Raw genomic sequence first — 20,340 nt, 5'->3', positions numbered from 1 at the left:
TTAACATATTCGATTAAATTAATTTGGCTGTGGAAAACAATCCCAGGCTGCTGCATTGAATAGAAGACAATACAGTACCTCAGCACGGCATTAAAGCAAACGTGTAGGACCAGATTGTGCCATCAAAGCACTCTCCAAAGTAGAGATCCAGCTCAGACTTGCACTGTAACTCTAGCACTGACAAAACACGGAGGGTGCACAGCCTTGGGTGTGTGCCCCCAGCACTGGTCCTGGGCTGCTGACCTTGCTCCTCGCTAGCCCCTTGAGGAGGCTAGCACTACTTCCACTGCTAGCCAGATTCAGCATGTCTTGGACCACTTCACGCCCCCTTCACGTTCTCAAGACAGCATATCTTGTATAAGCACCTCTGGAGCAAGAAATATGGATATCGGGGGTAGGGGGTGAAAAGGAGATCACATACCTTTGTTAACAGCTGCTCTAAGCCATTGGGTGCGGTGGTTGGGCGAAAGCGTCTCCCCCTGGAAGTCCCGTGCCTAACTCCCTTTATGGTCTTATCTCCTTTTTGGGGTGGAGGTGGCACCGGTATCATGTAATTGTTAATGATAGGAAGTTGATATGGGGATAATCCAGCTGAATAATCCCCTGAGTTCATAAGCCTCATCATGCTTTTATCTCCCTGCAATCACATTTAACCAGGTCAAAACCAAACTTCATGTCAACACTGAGCCTGCACTGCACAACTCGAGAGCATACTGGATCATAGACTATCAGGGTTGGAAGGGACCTCAGCAGGTCATCTAGTCCAAGCCACTGCTCAAAGCAGGACCAATCCCAAATTTTTGCCCCAGATCCCTAAATGGCCCCCTCAAGGATTGAACTCACACCACTGGGTTTAGCAGGGCAATGCTCAAACCACTGAGTTATCCCTCCCCCTAATGTACATGGTCTGGCTGTTCCTTCCATTTTACATTCACATTTCCCATTAGTAGTGGAGCTTTACTTCTCCTCCACGATGAAATTCATCCAAGGGCACAGGAGCCAAAGGCCCTGAAGCAGGAGGCAGGTATACAGAAGAAACTCAAACCCGGGCAGCTGTTGGAACTGGGCTGTGCAGAAGGTCCACATAAACCATCCCATATGGGAGCTGGCTGGGAGAAGGGCTGATGGTTCATGATTACTTACTGCAGTACCTTGCAGTGGCTGCACAAGGGTCACAGCCCCTATTCCAGCCCCCAAACCACTCATACCTTTACCAACATAAGCCCTATTAACTTAATTTTTTTTAAAGCTGTGGGAGAAGGGGCTGAATTTCCCCTTTTGGTAATTACATACACATGTGAGCAGGTTCCACTAGCCTGAGCAGCTCCCGCTCCCTATTCCGACTTCTTTGGCTGAGTAGGAGGAGTTGTGGTGAGGAAAGGTTGCTGCCCCTTTACAGCTGTGGATGGTGAAAGGGAGGCTTTGCTGGGCTCATACAATTGTAGGACTGGATAGGACCTTGAAAGGTCATCTACTCCAGTCCCCTCCACTCATGGCAGGACTAAGTATTATCTAGACCACCTGTGGTAGGTGTTTGTCTAACGTGCTCTTAAAAATCTCCAATAATGGAGATTCCACAACCTCCCTAAGCAATTTATCCCAGTGCTTAACTACCCTGACTGTTAGGAAGTTTTTCCTCAACCCAACCTAAACTTCTCTTGCTGTAATGTAAACCCATTGCTTCTTGTCCTATCCTCAGAGGTTAAAGGAGAACAATTTCTCTCCCTCCTCCTTGTAACAACCTTTTATGTGCTTAAAAACTGTTATCATGTCCGTTCTCCCCTTCTCCTCTCTCCCCTGCCCATCTTCTCTTCTCCAGACTAAACAAACCCAATATTTTCAATCTTCCCTCACAGGTCATGTTTTCTAGACTATTAAAAATTTGTGTTGCTCTTCTCTGGACTTTCTCCAATGTGTCCACATCTTTCCTGAAATGTGGCACCCAGAATTGGACACAATACTCCAGCTGAGGCCTAATCAATGTGGAGTAGAGAGGAAGAATTACTTCTTGCATCTTTCTTACAACACGCCTGCTAATACATCCTAGGAATGATGTTTGGGGTTTTTTGCAACAGAGTTACACTGCTGACTCATATTTAGCTTGTGATCCACTAGGACCCCCAGATCCTTTTCCACAGTCTAGGCAGTCTTCTAGGCAGTCATTTCCCATTTTGTATGTGTGCAACTGATTGTTCCATCCTAAATGGAGTACTTTGCATTTGTCCTTACTGAATTTCCTCTTCTTGACTTCAGACCATTTCTCCAGTTTGTCCAGATTATTTTGAATTTTAATCCTATCCTCCAAAGCACTTGCAAGCCCTTCCAGCAGGGCATCATCTGCCAACTTTATCAGGGTATTCTCCCTACCATTATCGAAATCATTGATGAAGCTATTGAACAGAACCGGACCCAGATCTGATCCCTGTGGGACCCCACTTGATATGTGCCTTCCAGCTTGACTATGAATGACTGATAACTACTCTCTGGGAATGGTTTTCCAACCAATTATGCACCCACCTCATAGTAGTGCCATCTAGATCCTCTACAAATACCCTCAGCTGTCCCTGTTAAGAGGTAGGCACTCCCCCTATAGAGAATCTCCACAGAGAGTGAAAATTTTATATGCAAAGAAAGACTACTCTATAAAAAAAAAAAGCATCCACTGTGTTTTTCAGTGCTGTGATACAGGTCTGAATATGAAGTCAGTAGGACAATGTCTTTTGCAAAACAAAAGGAAGGGAAATAAGGGAAAAAAGTGATGATAAATAATTGTGCATTAAACACAATCTGTGGTTCACAATTCTGAGATGTACAGTATTAGCCTACTTTTAAGTCATTTTTTTCTGATGGGTTCCTAAAACTATGTAATTCTCATAAAAAAACAAGGGCTAACCCCATTGGGAAACTGATGATCATGTTCAAGTTCCAAGAGCTTTTGTTTGGATCTTGAAGAAGTCTTGGGTGTGGATCCTGCTGTGGGATATCCAGGAAGTGGCTGTAATCGGACTGGGCGTTGCATATTTCCTGGTGCAGTGTTTGGCCGAGGAGAGGAAGACTGGACAAGTGAAATAAGAGAACAGCCTTTTAAAATGAACATTCATGCACATTCCAGAACCTAGGAGTATAAGGCAGTGGTTCTCAACCTTTCCAGACTACTGTACCCCTTTCAGGAGTCTGATTTCAGCCCCAGGCCATGGGGCTTTAGCTTCAGCGTGTATCTTAGCTTTGTGGGGCCCCTGCTTGCCCCGTAAAGCCGGCCCTGCACTTGTGGCCCCACCTAAACCCATCCTGTGACCCCCCACGGGTCACCTCCCCCAGGTTAAGAAACAATGATATAGTATATAGAGCAGTATAAACAAGTCATTGTCTGTATTAAACTTTAGCTTGCACTGACTTTGCTAGTGCTTTTTACGTAGCCTGCTGTAAACTAGGCAAATATCTAGATGAGTTGGTTGATGTACCCCCAGAAGACCTCTGTGTACCCCCAATGGTGCATGTACCCCTGGTGGAGAACCACTGCAATAAGGGATTCAATACAATTATAGATGAACCTTTAACTGGTTATTTAATCAAGCTCTTGCAATTTGACATGTAGATTTTCTTGTAAAATAAAGGTGAGTAGAAACATGTATTTATGAAAACAGGGCTTACAACAGGGTACAACGTGCATAATCCCAACATACAAATCTCTTGAGGACGCAAAAAAGTTATTGATCAAGATTTTCAAAACTGATGAGAAAATATGGGTGCCTACATTGAGAGAGATTTAAAAAGCTTGATTTTCAGAAAGAGCTGAAAACCTTCCCTCTGAAGATCACATCCCCTTAAGGGGTCTCAAATTGGGCACCCAAAACCTGGAGCACCGAAAATCACTATTCACTTCTGTATGTAGCGTAGCTGTAGCTGTGTCTGTCCCAGGGTATTAAAGAGTCATGGTGGGTGAGGTAATATCTTCTAATGGACCGACGTCTGTTGGTCTAATAGAACAGGGGTGCCCGATTTATGAACAGCAGCCTGCTTCAACACAATATACTAATGGCTGGTTCAGTCACGTTTGGTCATCTTGTTTACATCGTTTTAGTTTACACAAGTGTGTAAATAGACAATACTGTACATAGAAACAACCTATTTAAATACATACGAAACACGCTGAACTTAAAATATAAATCAGTACAGGGGACTTTAAATCTTAGGGCTAGTCTACACTAGAAGCACAGATGCAGCTGTGCTGCTGTAACACATCTGGTGCAGCCACTCTATGCCAAAGGGAGAGAGCTTTCCCAGCTGTATAATAAAACCACCTCCACGAGAGGGAGTAGCTACATGGGCGGGAGAAGCTGTCCACACCAGCTCTTAGGTTGGTGTAACTTACGTCACTCAGGGGAATGGTTTATTCAGAGCCCGCAGTGACATAACTTATGCCAACATAACAAGCCCTTATTAAAATATGTAGAATCTGTTTGGCCCACACAAAATTGTTCTTAGGTTTATGTGGCCCTCCTGTGTAATAAGATTGGGCACCACTGCAATAGAAGATATTACCTCACTCACCATGTCTCTCTATTCACTTCTGAAAAGTCTTGGCTATAATCTAGCTTTTTCTATTGTCAGTTAACAATGCAGCCCACTTATGATTATAATGCGCTTATAGCCATTCTCCCATCTTTGGTATTGATGATAAAGATGTCCATAATTTAGACAACTTAGGCTATGTACACACTACAGCTTAGGTTGGTATAAGTTATGTCGCTCAGGGGTGTGAATAAACCATATCTGGGGTTCTTTCAACCCAAAGCTCTTGGTAACTTTTACTCTGTGCGAGGTGGTGTCAGAAAATAAATCAGGGGAGACACGGCCGTCCAACCAATAGATGGCTGGCACAAACAGGACAACACAAGAGTGCTTTCACTTAAAGCTAAACTTTACTTAGTCTCAAGCACTTATACTCACATCTGCAACAGGGGGTTAGTAAAATATCCCCAACCCTTGATAATTACCAAAGCTGAGTGTAGCACAGCAGCAGCCCGTCTGCCAGTGGGGAACACAAGATTAATCCAGAAAGAGAGTCCAGTCCTGAAGAGTCCCCCCACCTCAAACTTTTCCCCCTTATTCATATATTAGTAATGGAATGACATGTTCCCTTAAAGCAAACTTGTTAAGTAAGCAGTTTCAATGGTCAAGCAAGAGATTCCTTCTGATTATCGATTAACCAGGTGTGGGTTTTTCCAGAGTTTGCAGCCTTGAGGCCCCAATAGACATTCCTGGGGCACATCCTTCTCTTCTAAAATGCATGTGTCAAGGTTCCTTCCCCTCTCTGAACTCTAGGGTACAGATGTGGGGACCTCCATGAAAAACCCCCTAAATTTATTTTTACCAGCTTAGGTTAAAACTTCCCCAAGGTACAAGCTATTTTTCCTTTTGTCCCTGGACCTTATTGCTGCCACCACCAAGAGTCTAACAAATCTAACCAGGAAAGAGCCCACTTGGAGACGTCATCCCCCCAAAAATCCCCCCAAGCCCTACACCCCCTTTCCTGGGGAAGGCTTGATAAAAATCCTCACCAATTTGCATAGGTGAACACAGACCCAAACCCTTGGATCTTAGGAACAAGGAAAACGCAATCAGGTTCTTAAAAGGAGAATTTTAATTAAAGAAAAAGTAAAAGAATCACCTCTGTAAAATCAGGATGGTAAATACCTTACAGGGTAATCAGATTCAAAACATAGAGAATCCCTCTAGGCAAAACCTTAAGTTACAAATAGACACAAAAACAGGAATATACATTCCATTCAGCACAACGTATTTTATCAGCCATTTAAACAAAACAGAATCTAACGCATATCCTAACTAGATTGCTTATTAACTCTTTACAGGAGTTCTGACCTGCATTCCTGCTCTGGTCCCGGCCAAAAGCATCACACAGACAGAGAGACCCCTTTGTTCCCCCCCCCCAGCTTTGAAAGTATCTTGTCTCCTCATTGGTCCTTTTGGTCAAGTGCCAGCGAGGTTGTCTTAGCTTCTTTACCCTTTACAGGTGAAAGGGTTTTCCTCTGGCTAGGAGGGATTTAAAGGTGTTTACCCTTCCCTTTATATTTATGACAGCATGTATCAGCAACTTCAACAAAAATTCTTATCAGGAAGTATACGGGGTCAAGCTGCCCTCTCTGTGGCACCCAACCCCCCTCCCCTTCCTTGGTTAAACTGAGACTGCTGAATGGCCAATTTACAGCCTGCTGACTGGGCTGCTTTTAGCAATAAGCCATAGTGGTTTCAGGCACTTTACTGGTTTGCCAAAGTCTCCCCGTACAACCCCCCCGAGTGTCGTAAGTTACACCGACATAAGAGCCGGTGTGGACAGTGCTGTGTCGGCGAGAGAGCTTCTCCTGCCAACAGAGCTACCCCCACTCACGGAGATGGTTTTACTTTGCTGACAGGAGAGCACTCTGCCCTCAGCATGGAGCATCTTCAGCAGATGTGCAGCGGTGGCAGTAGACATGCCCACTGTCTCTCTAATGCTTATTGTAGTGATCTTGGAAGGTGGTGCAAACAAAAAGAGAGAATTAAGGTACGAAAACAGGTTTATCATGAAACAGTATCTCTAAGAACTGACATCCCACTTCCCTCAATAAGGGTCTGATCCTACTCCCTTTGGGGCAGTCTGGCCAGTCAATGCTACAAAGTAGAGATGTAATAGGTGTCTATAGAATGGTGCAGGATTCGGGGTGTTGGATAAGACTCACCGATTGAGAAGGACTGGATTGCTCTCCATCAACTAAAGCATGGCGTCCGTAGTGATTCCTTGGAGCAGCAGGTGGGTGTGGAGAGAGCAGAGGATTAATATCTTCCACTGATCTTCTTGATCGTTCCACCTAGAGGAAGAGAAAGTTATACATATGAGCTCTTGGTGGGAGAGGAGGCTATATATCCTGTCATGGAACATTGAACCAGCCTTCTGCGTCTGTGAATAACTATCAGCTTTGGCAGGAGCTTACGTCATTATCCTTTAAATGGAAGAAGAGATCCAGGTCTGACACCAGAGTAGGAGGAAGGGGCAGATAGATAGAATGGGAGAGAAGCAAGGAAAAGACACAATGAGAATCGCCCATTCCTTTTGATTCCTGGGCCTGTTGCTTCTCTCCCATCTTTCTGTCCCTTTCCCTTCTCCCTCCCTTTCTAGTCTTGTCCAAACACCTGTTGAACCCCATCAGTTCTACTACTCCTCCCCTTGTTTCTGTGTATTTTTTGAATTTCTGCCCTCTCCCTCTGTATTTCAGCCTCTTACACCCTGTTTTGTTTGAAGCCCCGTTTCTTTTCTAAAGTTAGAGGAGCCTCTGCAATCCCCTACTTCCTTCCTTTGACATCTGTTCCTTCTCAAAGTCTCCATATTGTGGTGATTCTAACTCTGGCAGTGAAGGGCTGGATGTGCCTTTATCCCCTATCCCTTTTAATGTGTAATCCCAGATCAGATACTGTCCAGATTAGCGGAAGATGGTGGAGAAAGATGTAAATTACACCTCCCTGCATCAGCCTGTCTCTTGAGTCCCTAAGGGGATTAACCCCAAGGGACAGAAGACAACCAACACCAACCATAGGGTTCCCACTGAGGGGAGCAGTGTTAGTTTCTGGTCAGGAGTTCAAAATCCAGCACTGCGGCAGGCATTGTGCCATAAAGGTCCTGAATACAAACTTGGGCAGACTCTAAATCACAGCTTCTCTCCAGTACTTCCTGTACTGGGGCTGAGGCTGTAAATATTACAGGATTGGTATTTTCATTTATTTTTCCTTCTTCTGGTTGCAGCTGGAATGCAGAGAAAAGTGAAATTCAAATGCCTGAAAGGTTTGCATTTCTTTCTGCACATAATCAAAGAACCAGACAGCTTCTTAACATACCCAGTGTTGCCAACTCTCATGATTTTGTCATGAGTCTCACAATAATTATTGTTTTCCTTAAAGCCCCAGCTCCTGGAGTCAAGTGGATATGTGATGATTTCAGCCTTCATTCTTAAAGAAAAAGTCAGTTTCTAGCCCTTGTGGCTGTGGAGAAAGCTTCAAAATGTGACTCCTGAGGGCTCAAAAAGAGGAAGACAAATAAAAAAACCACCAAATCTATTATTTTTATATAATCTCATGATTTTTGAACATGTGGGATTGGCAATACTGCAAGCCCTCTGCTGTGTGTGACTTCTTTTACTGATAAAGAATAAAAGACTGATTGAGAAGATGGGATCCCCAGTACGGTTTTTTAAGTGCTTCAGCCAGGAGTTGAAGAAATTCAGCTAGAGAGATATTCTTGCCATGGGAGGTCTATGGCTTCCTGGCTAGAACAGCCACTGACTTCTGTGGGATTTCCACAAGTCCAGTGGCTGCACAGTCGAGCCCAAACACAGTGGTTCCAGGATAAAGACCCCTGAAAGGACTCTATACCATCATGGGATTGGTTCTGATAAAAATCTTGCTCTGCGTTACTCGCCTCGGCAAGTTTGCCAAGTGCTCAGTACACTCACGTGACACAGCCTTACCTTGATTCTCTGAACCCGGTCCTTCCTCACAACATTTTCCAGTTTTCTTTTAATTTCTAGCTGATGATGACGCTGCCAGTGCAAGAAATCCTATTAATTACCATAATGAGGTGTCAGTGAACACAACAAGGCTGAGCTCCAGCTTTGGGTACTTCTCATCTGCCCTCCTGGTTATTACACCCATTGATCACTGCCCTGTAATGATCATTGACTTGCCTTACACTTCAGCATGTGAAAATCCTTCCCTTCCCAACATTAACATTTTGAATGCTATAGGGGCCCAGTCAGCTTTTACTTCTACAGAGGCTATTCCCCCTGCCAGGGTAGAATACAGAGGGCAGAACTGTATGAGTGGAGGGAACATTGGTAGGTTTTTTTTCCTTTCTTTTGCTTAGAAAAGTTGCATGACGATCTGTTTAGCGAATACCACAGCCATAAACAATGTGTTTAATTATTTATATTAATCTGAACCGCTCTCCTATAGGAGATGGTATGTGCCTGCGGAAATGACACTGCAATCTACCTTCACCGGGGGCGGGGGGAGGGGGGGCAGCAGGAGCAAGTAATTGCTACTGGACTATAATTGTAACTGATTCCTTCCTCCTACTCTAGGGGCGGGGGGGGGGGGCAGATAGGGAGCAAAGCTGTTGCACAGTGCCATCTTGTAGACCCTGCACTTACCTAGCGGGAAGCAGGCTGGAGATAGGCCCGGAGACAGAGATTTAGGGGGCTGCTGAGTAAGATACTGGGTCTGGTTTCATCCATCACGTTGCTTAGGTACCAGTTAAACAAATGCTTTGTGGGGAAAACTGAGAGTCTCGGCTTCCTAGAGAATGCTGCGTGGGAAAGGAGGAGTGGTTGCACTCCAAGGGGGCGGAAGGGGGACCAGTCTTATTCCTCAGTGTGGAAGCAGAGGGCAAGAGAGAATCTTGCCCCTAATTGATATTTATTAGGAAGCAAGCACCTGGACCAAGACCCCATTGTGCTAGCCACCGTGCAAACAGAACATAATGACAGTCACTGCCCCAAAAACTGTGTGTGCGGAGGAAGGGGGGGAGAGGGGGTGTTACTGACAGTTTTAGAGTCTGTTAATTCCATCTAGTTATGGCAAATGTTCTACTCCAATGTTGTGTTCTTTGGTGGAGACAATAAGATTTGTGGTCTCAAAAACAGGACTGAAGCAGATGATTCAATGCTTGAAACTACAACTGCAGGCTTGAACAATGAATCGGATTATTTGAATATTCAGATTTAAGAACTGTGTTAATCAGAAAACCATTAATTGAATATTTGTTTAAGAAGCCAAGCTGGGCAACACAAACAAGAGTGACGAGGGCAGCTATTTAAATGCCAGGCTCTGCAACCCGCTGGAATTTGCAGCTGAAGCTTGGGATCAGTTGAAGCTCAGAATCTTTAAGGGGACAGTGAGCTGGAGCTAAATGCAACATGATGATGGAGATAATTGTGTTTAAACAAATGTTAGTCATCTTTTTTTCATTTTAGGAAATGGAAATTGAGCTACAGATGGTGAGGGCTGGAGAGTTTCAAAGAGCTGTGCTGTACACAGACCCACCATTCAGAAAAACACAGAAGAGTGTATAACATTATTCAAATTCTCAGCTCTAACAAAAGCTGATAAGTAGCAATACACTGAGGTTACTAGATCTTTTGGCACACAAGAGGCGTTGTGATTTATCTGACCCTTGTGACCTTGGGACTGAGTCTGAGGTAGCTTCCTCTCCTCTTCACGTGCCTGGCAGACTGTTGAGATTGGGGATGTTCCAAAAACATTCTCCTGGTTGGAGTCATCAAGAGTGGAGACTCCATGCCCTCCTCTCCACCAAATACCCCTCTTCTCAGGGGCAGCCCCATGGCATACCAGCACTAGTAAACAGCCCCTAGACATGACTAAGGAACTATTCTAAAAGGCTTATACGTGGATAATGTGTTCGTACCTCCATGTCAAGGACCTTGTGAAATATGGCCTGAGCTAGGCATTCCCGTACATATCTTTGGTGATCCTTCCTCATAGCATTTAGCCGATACTCCTTCTCAGATATTATTCTCCCACTTCTTGAGATCTGCCATAAGCAAATAAAATATAAACATAGAGAAAAAGAGAAGAGAGAACAAGGTGTATTCTAAACAAAGCCATGTACAAAAGGAGAGCAAAACTATTTGAATGCATACACCATTTCTGCACCTTTATTATGTGTGCCACGTCCATTAGATACCATAGAGAGCCCAGGTGGGTGAGACAGAATGTTCTACTGGACCAGCTTCTGTTGGTGAGAGATACAAGCTTTTGAGCTTACACAGAGCTTTTCTTCAGGTCTGAAGGCAGCACAGAGAGGCATGGAGGTCTGAAGAAGAGCTCTGTGTAAGCTCAAAAGCTTGTCTTTCTCACCAACAGAAGTTGGTCCAATAAAAGATATTACCTCACTCACCTTGTCTCTCAATATCCTGGGGCCAACCCAGCTACAACAACACTGCATGAAACAATTAGAGACAATAGAGATTGCTGAAAAATAAAATTGAAGGTATTAACCCAATTTTTAATTGGAATTTTATGAATTTAATAACCGACTTTATAGGCAATAGGTTAACTTTGACACTGTTTTTTTAAAAACAAGTCAATCATCTAATAGGGTTTAGCTATGACTTACAGATTCTGGGAAGAATAACCAGAAATATGTAACAAAGGCATACTGGATCTATTGTAATCACTCAAAGAAAAGTTCTCCTCACAATAGATTTGAAATACAAGTACAGTGACATGTCTTAATAGCAGCCTTACTGTGTGGTAATGCACTGCCATTCATGTGTGGTAATGACTTACTGCAACTCTGCCACAAGCTCAGGGCTGTGCTAAGATCACCCAGTGTTTAGGTACAGAATTGTTCCATGCCAATAACGGTCTCCACCACCATGAAGACAGATGACTGATAGACAATCATGTTTATTATTAAGGGACCATGCCTCCGTTTCAGTTAATAGTTCATCCCGAGCCAGTCAAAGTTCAGGATCCTCAGCATTCGGAAGCAGTTTTATTCTGCTGCTAATGTCACTTGAGGAATTTTCATAACACTAGAAAATCCGAATTGGGTCATTAGGAGGTATGTTTTTTTACTCGCTGTTGGAATTTTTCCTGCTGGAATTCTACCACAGTGTCCTCTCCTCCAGTCTCCAAAAATTGTTAATTTAATCCAATAATATTAAATTGGGAGAAAATGAATGATTTGTATTAAGTTAATACCTATCTTAACTGTGAGAATTGTCTCTCACCCGTGGTATGAACAGAACCAGTTGCCTTGTCGCGCGCACACCCCCTACCAATAATGAGTTAACACTTTTAGAGCCCAATCACATATGGTGGTGCTGTGCATCTTAAATAAGACGAGCATCCCTCAGCCTCCAATGCTGCAATGCGCTAAGTACCTCCAATAGTGTGCTAACTGCAAATTCGTCAACTCCCAGTGAAGTCTTTGATGCCACTTAGCACACTGCAGTATCAGGCCCAGGATTAGCACCTGCCCTCGATGCTCTAGGATTGTCCAGATTTTAGCACCACAGCTCTGTGTTCCACAACCATGCTATATTTACAGGACCCCAAATCCCATAGGGTCCTGCCATATGTGATCGCACTATGATGTTGGATGGTAATGCAATGAACTTACATAGCATCAAAATGTGATCACATTACATCATGCTGGCATGGGATGACACCATGATATGTTTTTGTCTATATGGGCAAATTTTTAAAAGTGGCTACCCTACCTCTGTACTGAAAAGCAAAAATACCCAGCAGTGTGAGGTAAAAATAACAAAAAGGGAGCCTTTGAAGCCTACCAGCCCTGATCGCTGAAGATGCCGTCTTATCCTTGTATTGCTGAAGTATCCAGCCAAGTGTTTGTCTGTAAGGCTGTTGTAGGTTGCGAGTGACCTGAAACCAATAAATGAAGCCACCATGGAGACATTATGAAAACCCAGAGTTTAGTGTTGAAGTTATAAATTATCTACCTAAAATTTAAATGCACAAAGTGCTGTCTTGAAGAAACAATTCAGGCATTTTGTCAGATAAATAACCTTTTCAAATGTGCCATAGAGGTAACATCCCCCTGTTCCATGAGAGATTTAGATCTTCTCCAGAAATCACTCATTCTGTGATACACAGGCCCTTTGTTTGCTCAACATTAAATAAAATATCAACCAGTAAAGACTGTTTCCACTGTGGACCCCAGGCCACAGTTCTTGCTCAGACAAAATTCCCATGAGAGGTCTGCCAGAGTAAGAAATTATTGGATTTATGGTAGCTTAATATCATACCCATAGCACCAATGAACATTCACACATAAGTAATTTGGGGCCAGATTTGGCTGCTTGGAGTTTGAGTACAGCGAGATTGGGCGGGAAGGTATCAATGAGCCAGTTGCAACTCTCTAATTCCAACATGTCTGGACCCGGTGCAAGCTAGAGTTACAGAGGCACAGTTCTAATTTGCATGAATGGAAGATCAAGCAGAGTAGAAATCTGCTTCCTTGCACCCCTCACCTTGTCCCCAGCACACCTCCAACATGCACCCTCCATCCTTTTAGACTGGCACTGGAAGGGGATGGTGCATAAGGCAGCTATGCAGTCTCTGCCCACTTTATACAACCAGGGTTCACATACACAAGGGGGCCTTCTCTGGCTGATTTAAGTCCTCTTTGTGCTACTTACGTAGCCCAAAACGGAGTTAGCAGACCAGAGAATCTGCCTCTTTCAATATATACAACTGAAACAGCAACTTCTAGCCCCACTAAATATAAAGAACATGAGTCTCTTTCTTTCTTTTTCCTCCCGCAACATCAGGCACATAGAGCATCCACCAATTTCGACCATTTATTTCAGATATGTTCAGGCTTCTGTGTATCTTGTTAAGGGATTTGCCTTCTTTTTCTATTGCTCTGTATAACATTTCTCTAGGTCACCCTCTTTTTCCTCTTTCTAGGTAGTGTCCATATTATCACTACCCAGGAGAGTCATGTCGTTGGCATCCATAAATACTGTTTCTATAACAAACCTTGGACCATTTTTATTTGTGCTGGTTTGAAAATTAACATACAAGTTGTCAGTCCAGGATGCAAATTTATTTTCAAAAAATGGTTGATTAGCTTATGTCTCTACCTTAGCATTCTTCTTGAGTGTTTCTTCTGTAGTTATGAATCCATCTGTCTTTCTACAGCATCTCTAGTTCTAATTCTTCCACTACTGCAATATCTATAGACATAACTTGGGACATTTAGTTTTCTAAACTAAAGGTCACAGCTGTGTGTGTCCAAAAGAAGAGCCCAGCTTTTCTCTTTATTTTAAAACACTTTCTCCACAAGGATTCAGCTAAGTGGTTGTTTCCCAGGAGGAAATGTTGCCAAGCCAGCAGGCTACTTTGTTAATGAGGAAAGGCCTGTTTAAAAGAAATGTGTCCTGCATTTGGCCTTAAAAGTGGCAGAACTCAAGCTCTGTATGGGATGAGATGACTAACTCATGGCAATAGGATTAGTATCTGTCCCACCTATTTTAGGAGCTGTTTTAAAAAAATTCAAATGTACATCAATGCTTCTTTCTAGAATATATTATTTAAACAAGTCACACAGTCCTACATGCCCCATATAAATATGCCTGAATCCATCTGCAAAGAATTTGCACTGCATCATATTCACACATTTCATGACATTACTAGCTCATGATGCTATGGTACTATGCTTTAGTCTGCACTCACTATATGGCAGCTGTTTGTACTGTTTAAAGTGCAGCTGGTAATAGTGAGATTGCTCCTTCTGTCTTCCCCCACTGTAGCTACAGCCCATTACAGAAAATCATTAGATCCACTCTGCAAGGCTGAGACTCTCCAGCTAAATAAGGAAGTCAATTTATTCCACAAGCCACTGAAGAGCTGGTACAAAAGGCCAACGTGCATTATGTGCACACTCATCTCTTATGATTGTTCTATCTGCATGAATCAGAATCTGGACCTGACGCTGTACGGACATCCTGAGAACTGCAGACACATATTTTAAACCAGAACCAGATACTATGAAAGGGAATATTGGGCCTTCCCACTGTCCCTTCCAAAAACTGATATCAAATTTTATTATCATATTTGGAAGATCAGGTTTGTACTCTCCTTGGTCAAGGAATATGTTGCGTGCCCAAGAGGTTGGGCAAGGACCCTCATCTGAGGCCAACACTAATACAGAAGAAGACATGGTGAAAGACTGTCACCAGACTTTCAAGAATGTAAGTGCTACTAGCCTAGAAAGCTCAAGATAAAGAACAGCCCACCCTGAAGTACAATATGAACCTTGCAAGGAAAAAGCAGTTAGATATCCCATCTCTCCTGTGCTGCACTGTGGCCTTGAGATTTTAAGGAGACCAGCTACCTAAACTGAAAGCTCTTCAGGGCAGAGACTATGTTTTTGTTCTGTGTTTGTACAGCATTTAGCACAATGGGGCCCTGGTCCATGACTGGAGCTCCTAAATACTGCTGCAATATAAGTAATAACTACATAAGAACATAAGAGCAGCCATATTGGGCCAGACAAATGGTCCAAGCCCGTACCTTGTCTTCAGACAGTGGCCAATGCCAGGTGCTTCAGAGGGAATGAACAGAACAGGAAATCATTGAGTGATTCATCCCCTGCTGTCCACTCCCAGTTTCTGGCAATCAGAGGCTAAGGACAACCAGAGCATGGCGTTGCATCCCTGACCATCTTGGCTAATAACTATTGATGGACCTATCCTCCATAAACATACCTAATTCTTTATTGAACACTGCTATAATTTTGGCCTTCACAACATCCCCTGGCAACGGTTGACTGTGTTCTGTGAAGTAGTACTTCCTTTTGTTTGTTTTAACTAGTAATAATTACAATAGATGATTACAGAAGCTAACACTGGGATATTTAAAAGACCCAAGGAAGCTGGATAGCCATATCCCAATGAATTTAAATGGGAATTGGGCTCCTAACTCACTTAGACTCCAATGAAAAGCTCAATCTAAATACATATAGTGAACGGTAAGGGTGTACATAATAAACCTTTACACATATTTTAGTGTGTGAGCACTAAGGAATGGAGAATTATTTAGGGTGTAACCAAGCTTAGTGGCATCAGGATAGTAATAATACACAGCATTTATAAGCATACATGATAGTTCTAATATACTAAACTAACATTAATTATAGCTTCCCTAGGAAGAATGGATATGAGAATCATTTTATAGATGGGGAAACTGAGGCAAAGAGATTTGTATAGAGCCACACAATGAGTCAGCAGCAGAGCCATTATTATAATTCAAGACTTCCTGACTCCGAACCTGCACTTACTCATTGATTCCTTATGGGATTAAATATGACAGAAGGAATAAGTAGGCTGAATATCAGAAAATTATTTTCCTTCCAGAGTGTGGAATAGTAAATAAAGTCCAAGCAGACTTTAGCACACTCTCCCAAGAGAAAAAGGTGGAAAATCCATTACTTGGGACATTTAAAACTAGAACAGCCCAACAAAGAGCTTAAAAATGTACTATAGGGAACAAGACTACGATAGCAGAACAGGGGAGAGCTCAAGCGTCAGGTGCACTGAGCTACACTTGATACACATGAGGAAAAGATGCAAGATGGCTTTGCATCACCTGTTCTTCCTCCTGTACTGGGAATGGTTCAGCCCCAGTGCAATGCGAGCAGCTTCATGACTGCTGCTCTAAACTGCACTTGCTTCTAACAGCCCCTTACAGGCCATTGTGCTGGCTCATGATTGATGGAGTGCAAAGTGCTTGGGCTACACTAACTTCTGCCCCAACTCATTCCCTACATAAGTGGTTTGGGGGCAGTGTGTCATAGAGCCCCATTTGGGGCAACTTCAAGTCCCCTTCATGTCCCTAGAGAAGCACAATGGGGGCCCATTCTGGTCCAGAATCTGTCCAAGATAATTTAACCTAGTGGTTCTCTTCCATCTCTATTTTCTATGTATTAAACATCCTTTTTAATGCACATGACCATCCAGAATAAACAAATGCATGTGTCTCTTGTTTAATAATCAATGAAAAACTGAAAGAACGACAAGTCAAGAAGGATGGTCAGGGAGCCAAGAAATGGGACTTCTGTGCCTGCCTCTATCCCAGACATGTTGGCTGACCTTGGGAAAGTCTCCACTAAATGTAGGCACCTCCATTTTTGGGTGCCCAGTCTGAGATAACTAGGGGCTGATTGTCAAAGGTACTGAGTGCTCACAGCTCCATTGGAACTCAACAGGAGTTGCAGGTGCTCGGAAGTTCTGAAAATGTAACCCAAGGTGTCCCAATTGGGCACCAAAAACTGAGGCATCTATTAGTACATATTTATGAAAATTTAGCACCCTTGTTTCTCAATTCCCCCTTCTGTAAAATGGGACTAGCAATATTTACCTCAACAGAGGCGAAAGGTGAGACTAATTAGTTCATTAACATCTGTGTAGTACGTTGGCAGTCTGATGGAAGACACAGAAGATGTGCAAGGTATTTTGTTACATGATGAATGAGTAATCTGTTGAATAGTTGGGTTTGTTTCAGTCTGAGCTGGTCTGTACATTTTTGCCTGTAACTTTCAATTGGTTTACACAGGCTTCATTTCTATTACACAGTGGTGAAGTACTGTATACAAAAGAGCTCTCAAGGAGATAGGGGAATAAAAATTATCCTAAGAAAAACATGAGGAAGGTAACAGATTTATGTGCAATATATTTTTTGGTTTCACAATAATCTCACAGGTAGCCTACACCAGACAAATTAAACTTTGAGCAAACAATTTAGTTTACCATGTTATGCATGGAGATTAAACACCGGTACTATAGCAACTGTTTTATGTTACTTTCTTTATCCCTTGTTTGCCTTTGCATTTGAAACTGCCGGATTATAGCCAAGTATTGATTTACACAATCAGTTGGCAATGCTGTACCATATTAGTAAAGACAGAAGAGAAACTTAACCCAATATCCTTCCATTAAGTATTTCATGGGTCATATAACAAGTTAGATTACAACTGATCTCTGGGCATGCACCAAACCTAGCTCTTGGTAGAGTTATGTTCTTGAGTCTTCTTTTAATTATGAACAGACAGTTCCTCAGAAATATTGAATTCAAATTCAAAGTTCAATTGTATACTGGAGAGGGGCGGGGGGCAGAGATGTTCTTTTGGGGCCTGATCCAAAGCCCATTGAAAGTGCTGACTTTAAGAGGCTTGGGATCAGGCCCATAGTGCCCACCCAAAGCCTGTGCTTTCTACCCTAATTAGGGTCTGATTTGTAAAAACAAATTAGCACATAACTGACCCATACAGTATGGTGAGATATCAACTTTAATTCAGATTTGAGTCACATGTATGGAGTATGGGCCTGATTCTACAAAGCCTTGCTCATGAGAGTCATCCAACCTCTGGTAAATACTGAGCTGGTTACATGGCCAAGGGTGGTTTCTATAGCTTACGACTATGCAGAAGTGGGCCATACTAACACTGTGTAGGGGCTGGCCCCAAAGCCCACTGAAATAAATGGGACATCAGTAGGCCTTGGATCAGGCCCTGTTAGCACTCCAAAAGGACTGTGTGCATGCATATCATTCTAATGGAATGTATTCCATGTAAGACCTTAGCCTCTAAATGAAAAGGCACACCATTTATTGAAAGACCTGAACTTCAGACTAGGCTTGTGTTCTCAGGTGCTGAAAGCTACCTATGGCACAGACAGAATGTATTCATTGTTGTGACAAGGGCACCAGCAGCAGTCTTCTCACGTTACCTCTCCCAGACACTCCATGGAGTGCTATTTATCTCCAGCTCATTCACTAATCATATCCAGATATGATTCAGAAAAACGTTTATCGGTTGTGGTGGAAAAAAGCAGGGAAACAGTTATGAAAGATAAAGTAACAATATCGCACCACTGTAGACTTAGGTTTAGATACCAACAAATATTTTATGGCAAGTTATTAATTAGCTTCAGGGCATAAGGCAACCTCTAACTTTGCGGAGTTAGGCTGAAACTTTCCCTGGAAGCAGGTTTCCCTTGGTTCTCCCAAGACAAACTACAGTAGGATTTCCTCCTGTGAAGCCCTTTGTATTGGCCACTGTCAGAGACAGGATACTGAATGAGATGGCCCAGTGATCTGATCTAGTATAGCAATTCCTGAGTCCCTGTACTCCTAAATATTGTGGGGAAGGAGACGGTAGTGTGTTTGCTGTTGTTATGTTTTAAAGGCCACATCCCAAAGACCAAGCTATTTAAGAAACTACATATAAATGTCCTCCATAAAGGAGCTTCGGGTGACAAAGTGCATAGGTTAGATGCAGAAAATCGAGCAGAAGTGAACAATCTGTGACAGAGACACAACAAACAAGACAGTATCACTCGTCTTCTGCTACAAGTATATTCACCTAGCTTGTTATTACTATGACTTAAAAAGCTCAAAAGCCCATCTCCTCTTGAAATTTTATGAATAGTTCCCTTTGCTTTGCTATTTCATATGTGCTATGTTACTTGCTATATCTATTTTTTCTCCAGTTCATTGGTCTCACTGTTTCATTCTGTATTTATTTTTGATTTGTAATCTCTCTATTGGCCAAATTAGAATGCCCAAATCCCACATGTCAACATTCAGGTCAGTAGTTAGGCAATTAATGTGTAAATGCCTATTTGGGTGCTGAAAGACAGGAGATGAATATCCTATTAAGGCATCCACGCTAGGAAATTAGACCACCATATATTTGCATTCATTTTTCAGGTATTTACTACAGAAGGCTTAGCTTTGCCATTCCAGAAAGATCCATATAAGTTTTTATCCTGTGTCCAAGAGTAGCCACAATTCAGGCCTCATGCAACCAACACAACCAGGGAAGGAAGCAGCAGAGGATCAGTGCAGGGAAGGTCTTGTGGCCATGCTCCTAATCACTTGGGGCTCCCTGCAAAGCAACATGCCCCAACGAGTAGGACTTCATATCACAGAGGCCATGCGCTATCCCTGCAATTTCCAAGTTCCATTTCCTCCCACTTTGTGTGGCAGCACCTCAGTGACTCCACTGAGAAAAGAACCTTCACAGCTATGAATTTGTCCCTATCTGCCTGCAGAACCACTGAAGTACAGTGGCAAATAGCAGCCAGGCAAATAACTGACAGAGGATGCTGCCTAACAGAAAGGAAATTATGGGTAAATGCACTACAGCCAGCACCTCCTATTTGAAGTACCATGGGAGAGATCTGCACATATTCAGAGTCATCTCTGCTCACTTTGCTGAGCAAGGGTTTTTTGTTTTCTTTTATTTTACTTGTGATTCTTGTTAGCACTGCAAAATATAAACAGGAGATTGAGCTGGATTATTTTCTGGCTCATGCATCATGAGTTAACTTGTTAACTAACTTCCAGTCGTGGAATAATACTCAGGACAAAGAACTTTTTGCTGTGGAGTCACTGAGAGACAGTAAACATGGAAAACCCCTGGCCTACTTTACTGTACTTTTTCAATGTACAAATACAATTTAATGTAAATAGTGTTTTATTTTGCTTATTATAAGGAATTAGAGCTTGTAGAATTTGAAAAAAAAATTTAAAATGTTTAGACAAAAATTTCAAAAAATTCCCAGTGATTCTAGCAATCAATAAATAAGGCATTGATGCTCTCTTGATCTGTTTATTTGATGCAATGTCACTAACTTTATTACACTGTGAAAAATTAACCATGAAGATTTGATGTATCAAAATAATGTTAGAGGTCTACACAGACCTTGTTCACATATACTTTCCAATTAATAAAAA

The 20,340-nt window shown here is 42.6% G+C and overlaps 1 protein-coding gene across 1 annotated transcript in view; it reads right to left on the bottom strand.

The window, feature by feature from the left end:
• Positions 1–20,340, bottom strand: part of ERICH3 (glutamate rich 3) — a 64,570-nt gene that overhangs the window by 38,134 nt on the left and 6,096 nt on the right. Inside the window, exons 2-7 of the mRNA XM_084637182.1 lie at positions 12,369–12,462; positions 10,475–10,600; positions 8,520–8,609; positions 6,741–6,869; positions 2,894–3,055; positions 422–637 (exon numbers count right to left, since the gene is read on the bottom strand). Of these exons, the coding sequence (XP_084493308.1) occupies positions 422–637; positions 2,894–3,055; positions 6,741–6,869; positions 8,520–8,609; positions 10,475–10,600; positions 12,369–12,462 (817 nt within the window). The remainder of the gene's footprint in view (positions 1–421; positions 638–2,893; positions 3,056–6,740; positions 6,870–8,519; positions 8,610–10,474; positions 10,601–12,368; positions 12,463–20,340) is intronic.

Source organism: Lepidochelys olivacea, assembly GCF_965140295.1.
Source record: "Lepidochelys olivacea isolate rLepOli2 genome assembly, chromosome: 8".
Lineage (NCBI taxonomy): Eukaryota > Metazoa > Chordata > Testudines > Cheloniidae > Lepidochelys > Lepidochelys olivacea.
Note: the sequence above shows the minus strand (reverse complement) of the source record. Positions and strands in the feature narration are given on the sequence as shown.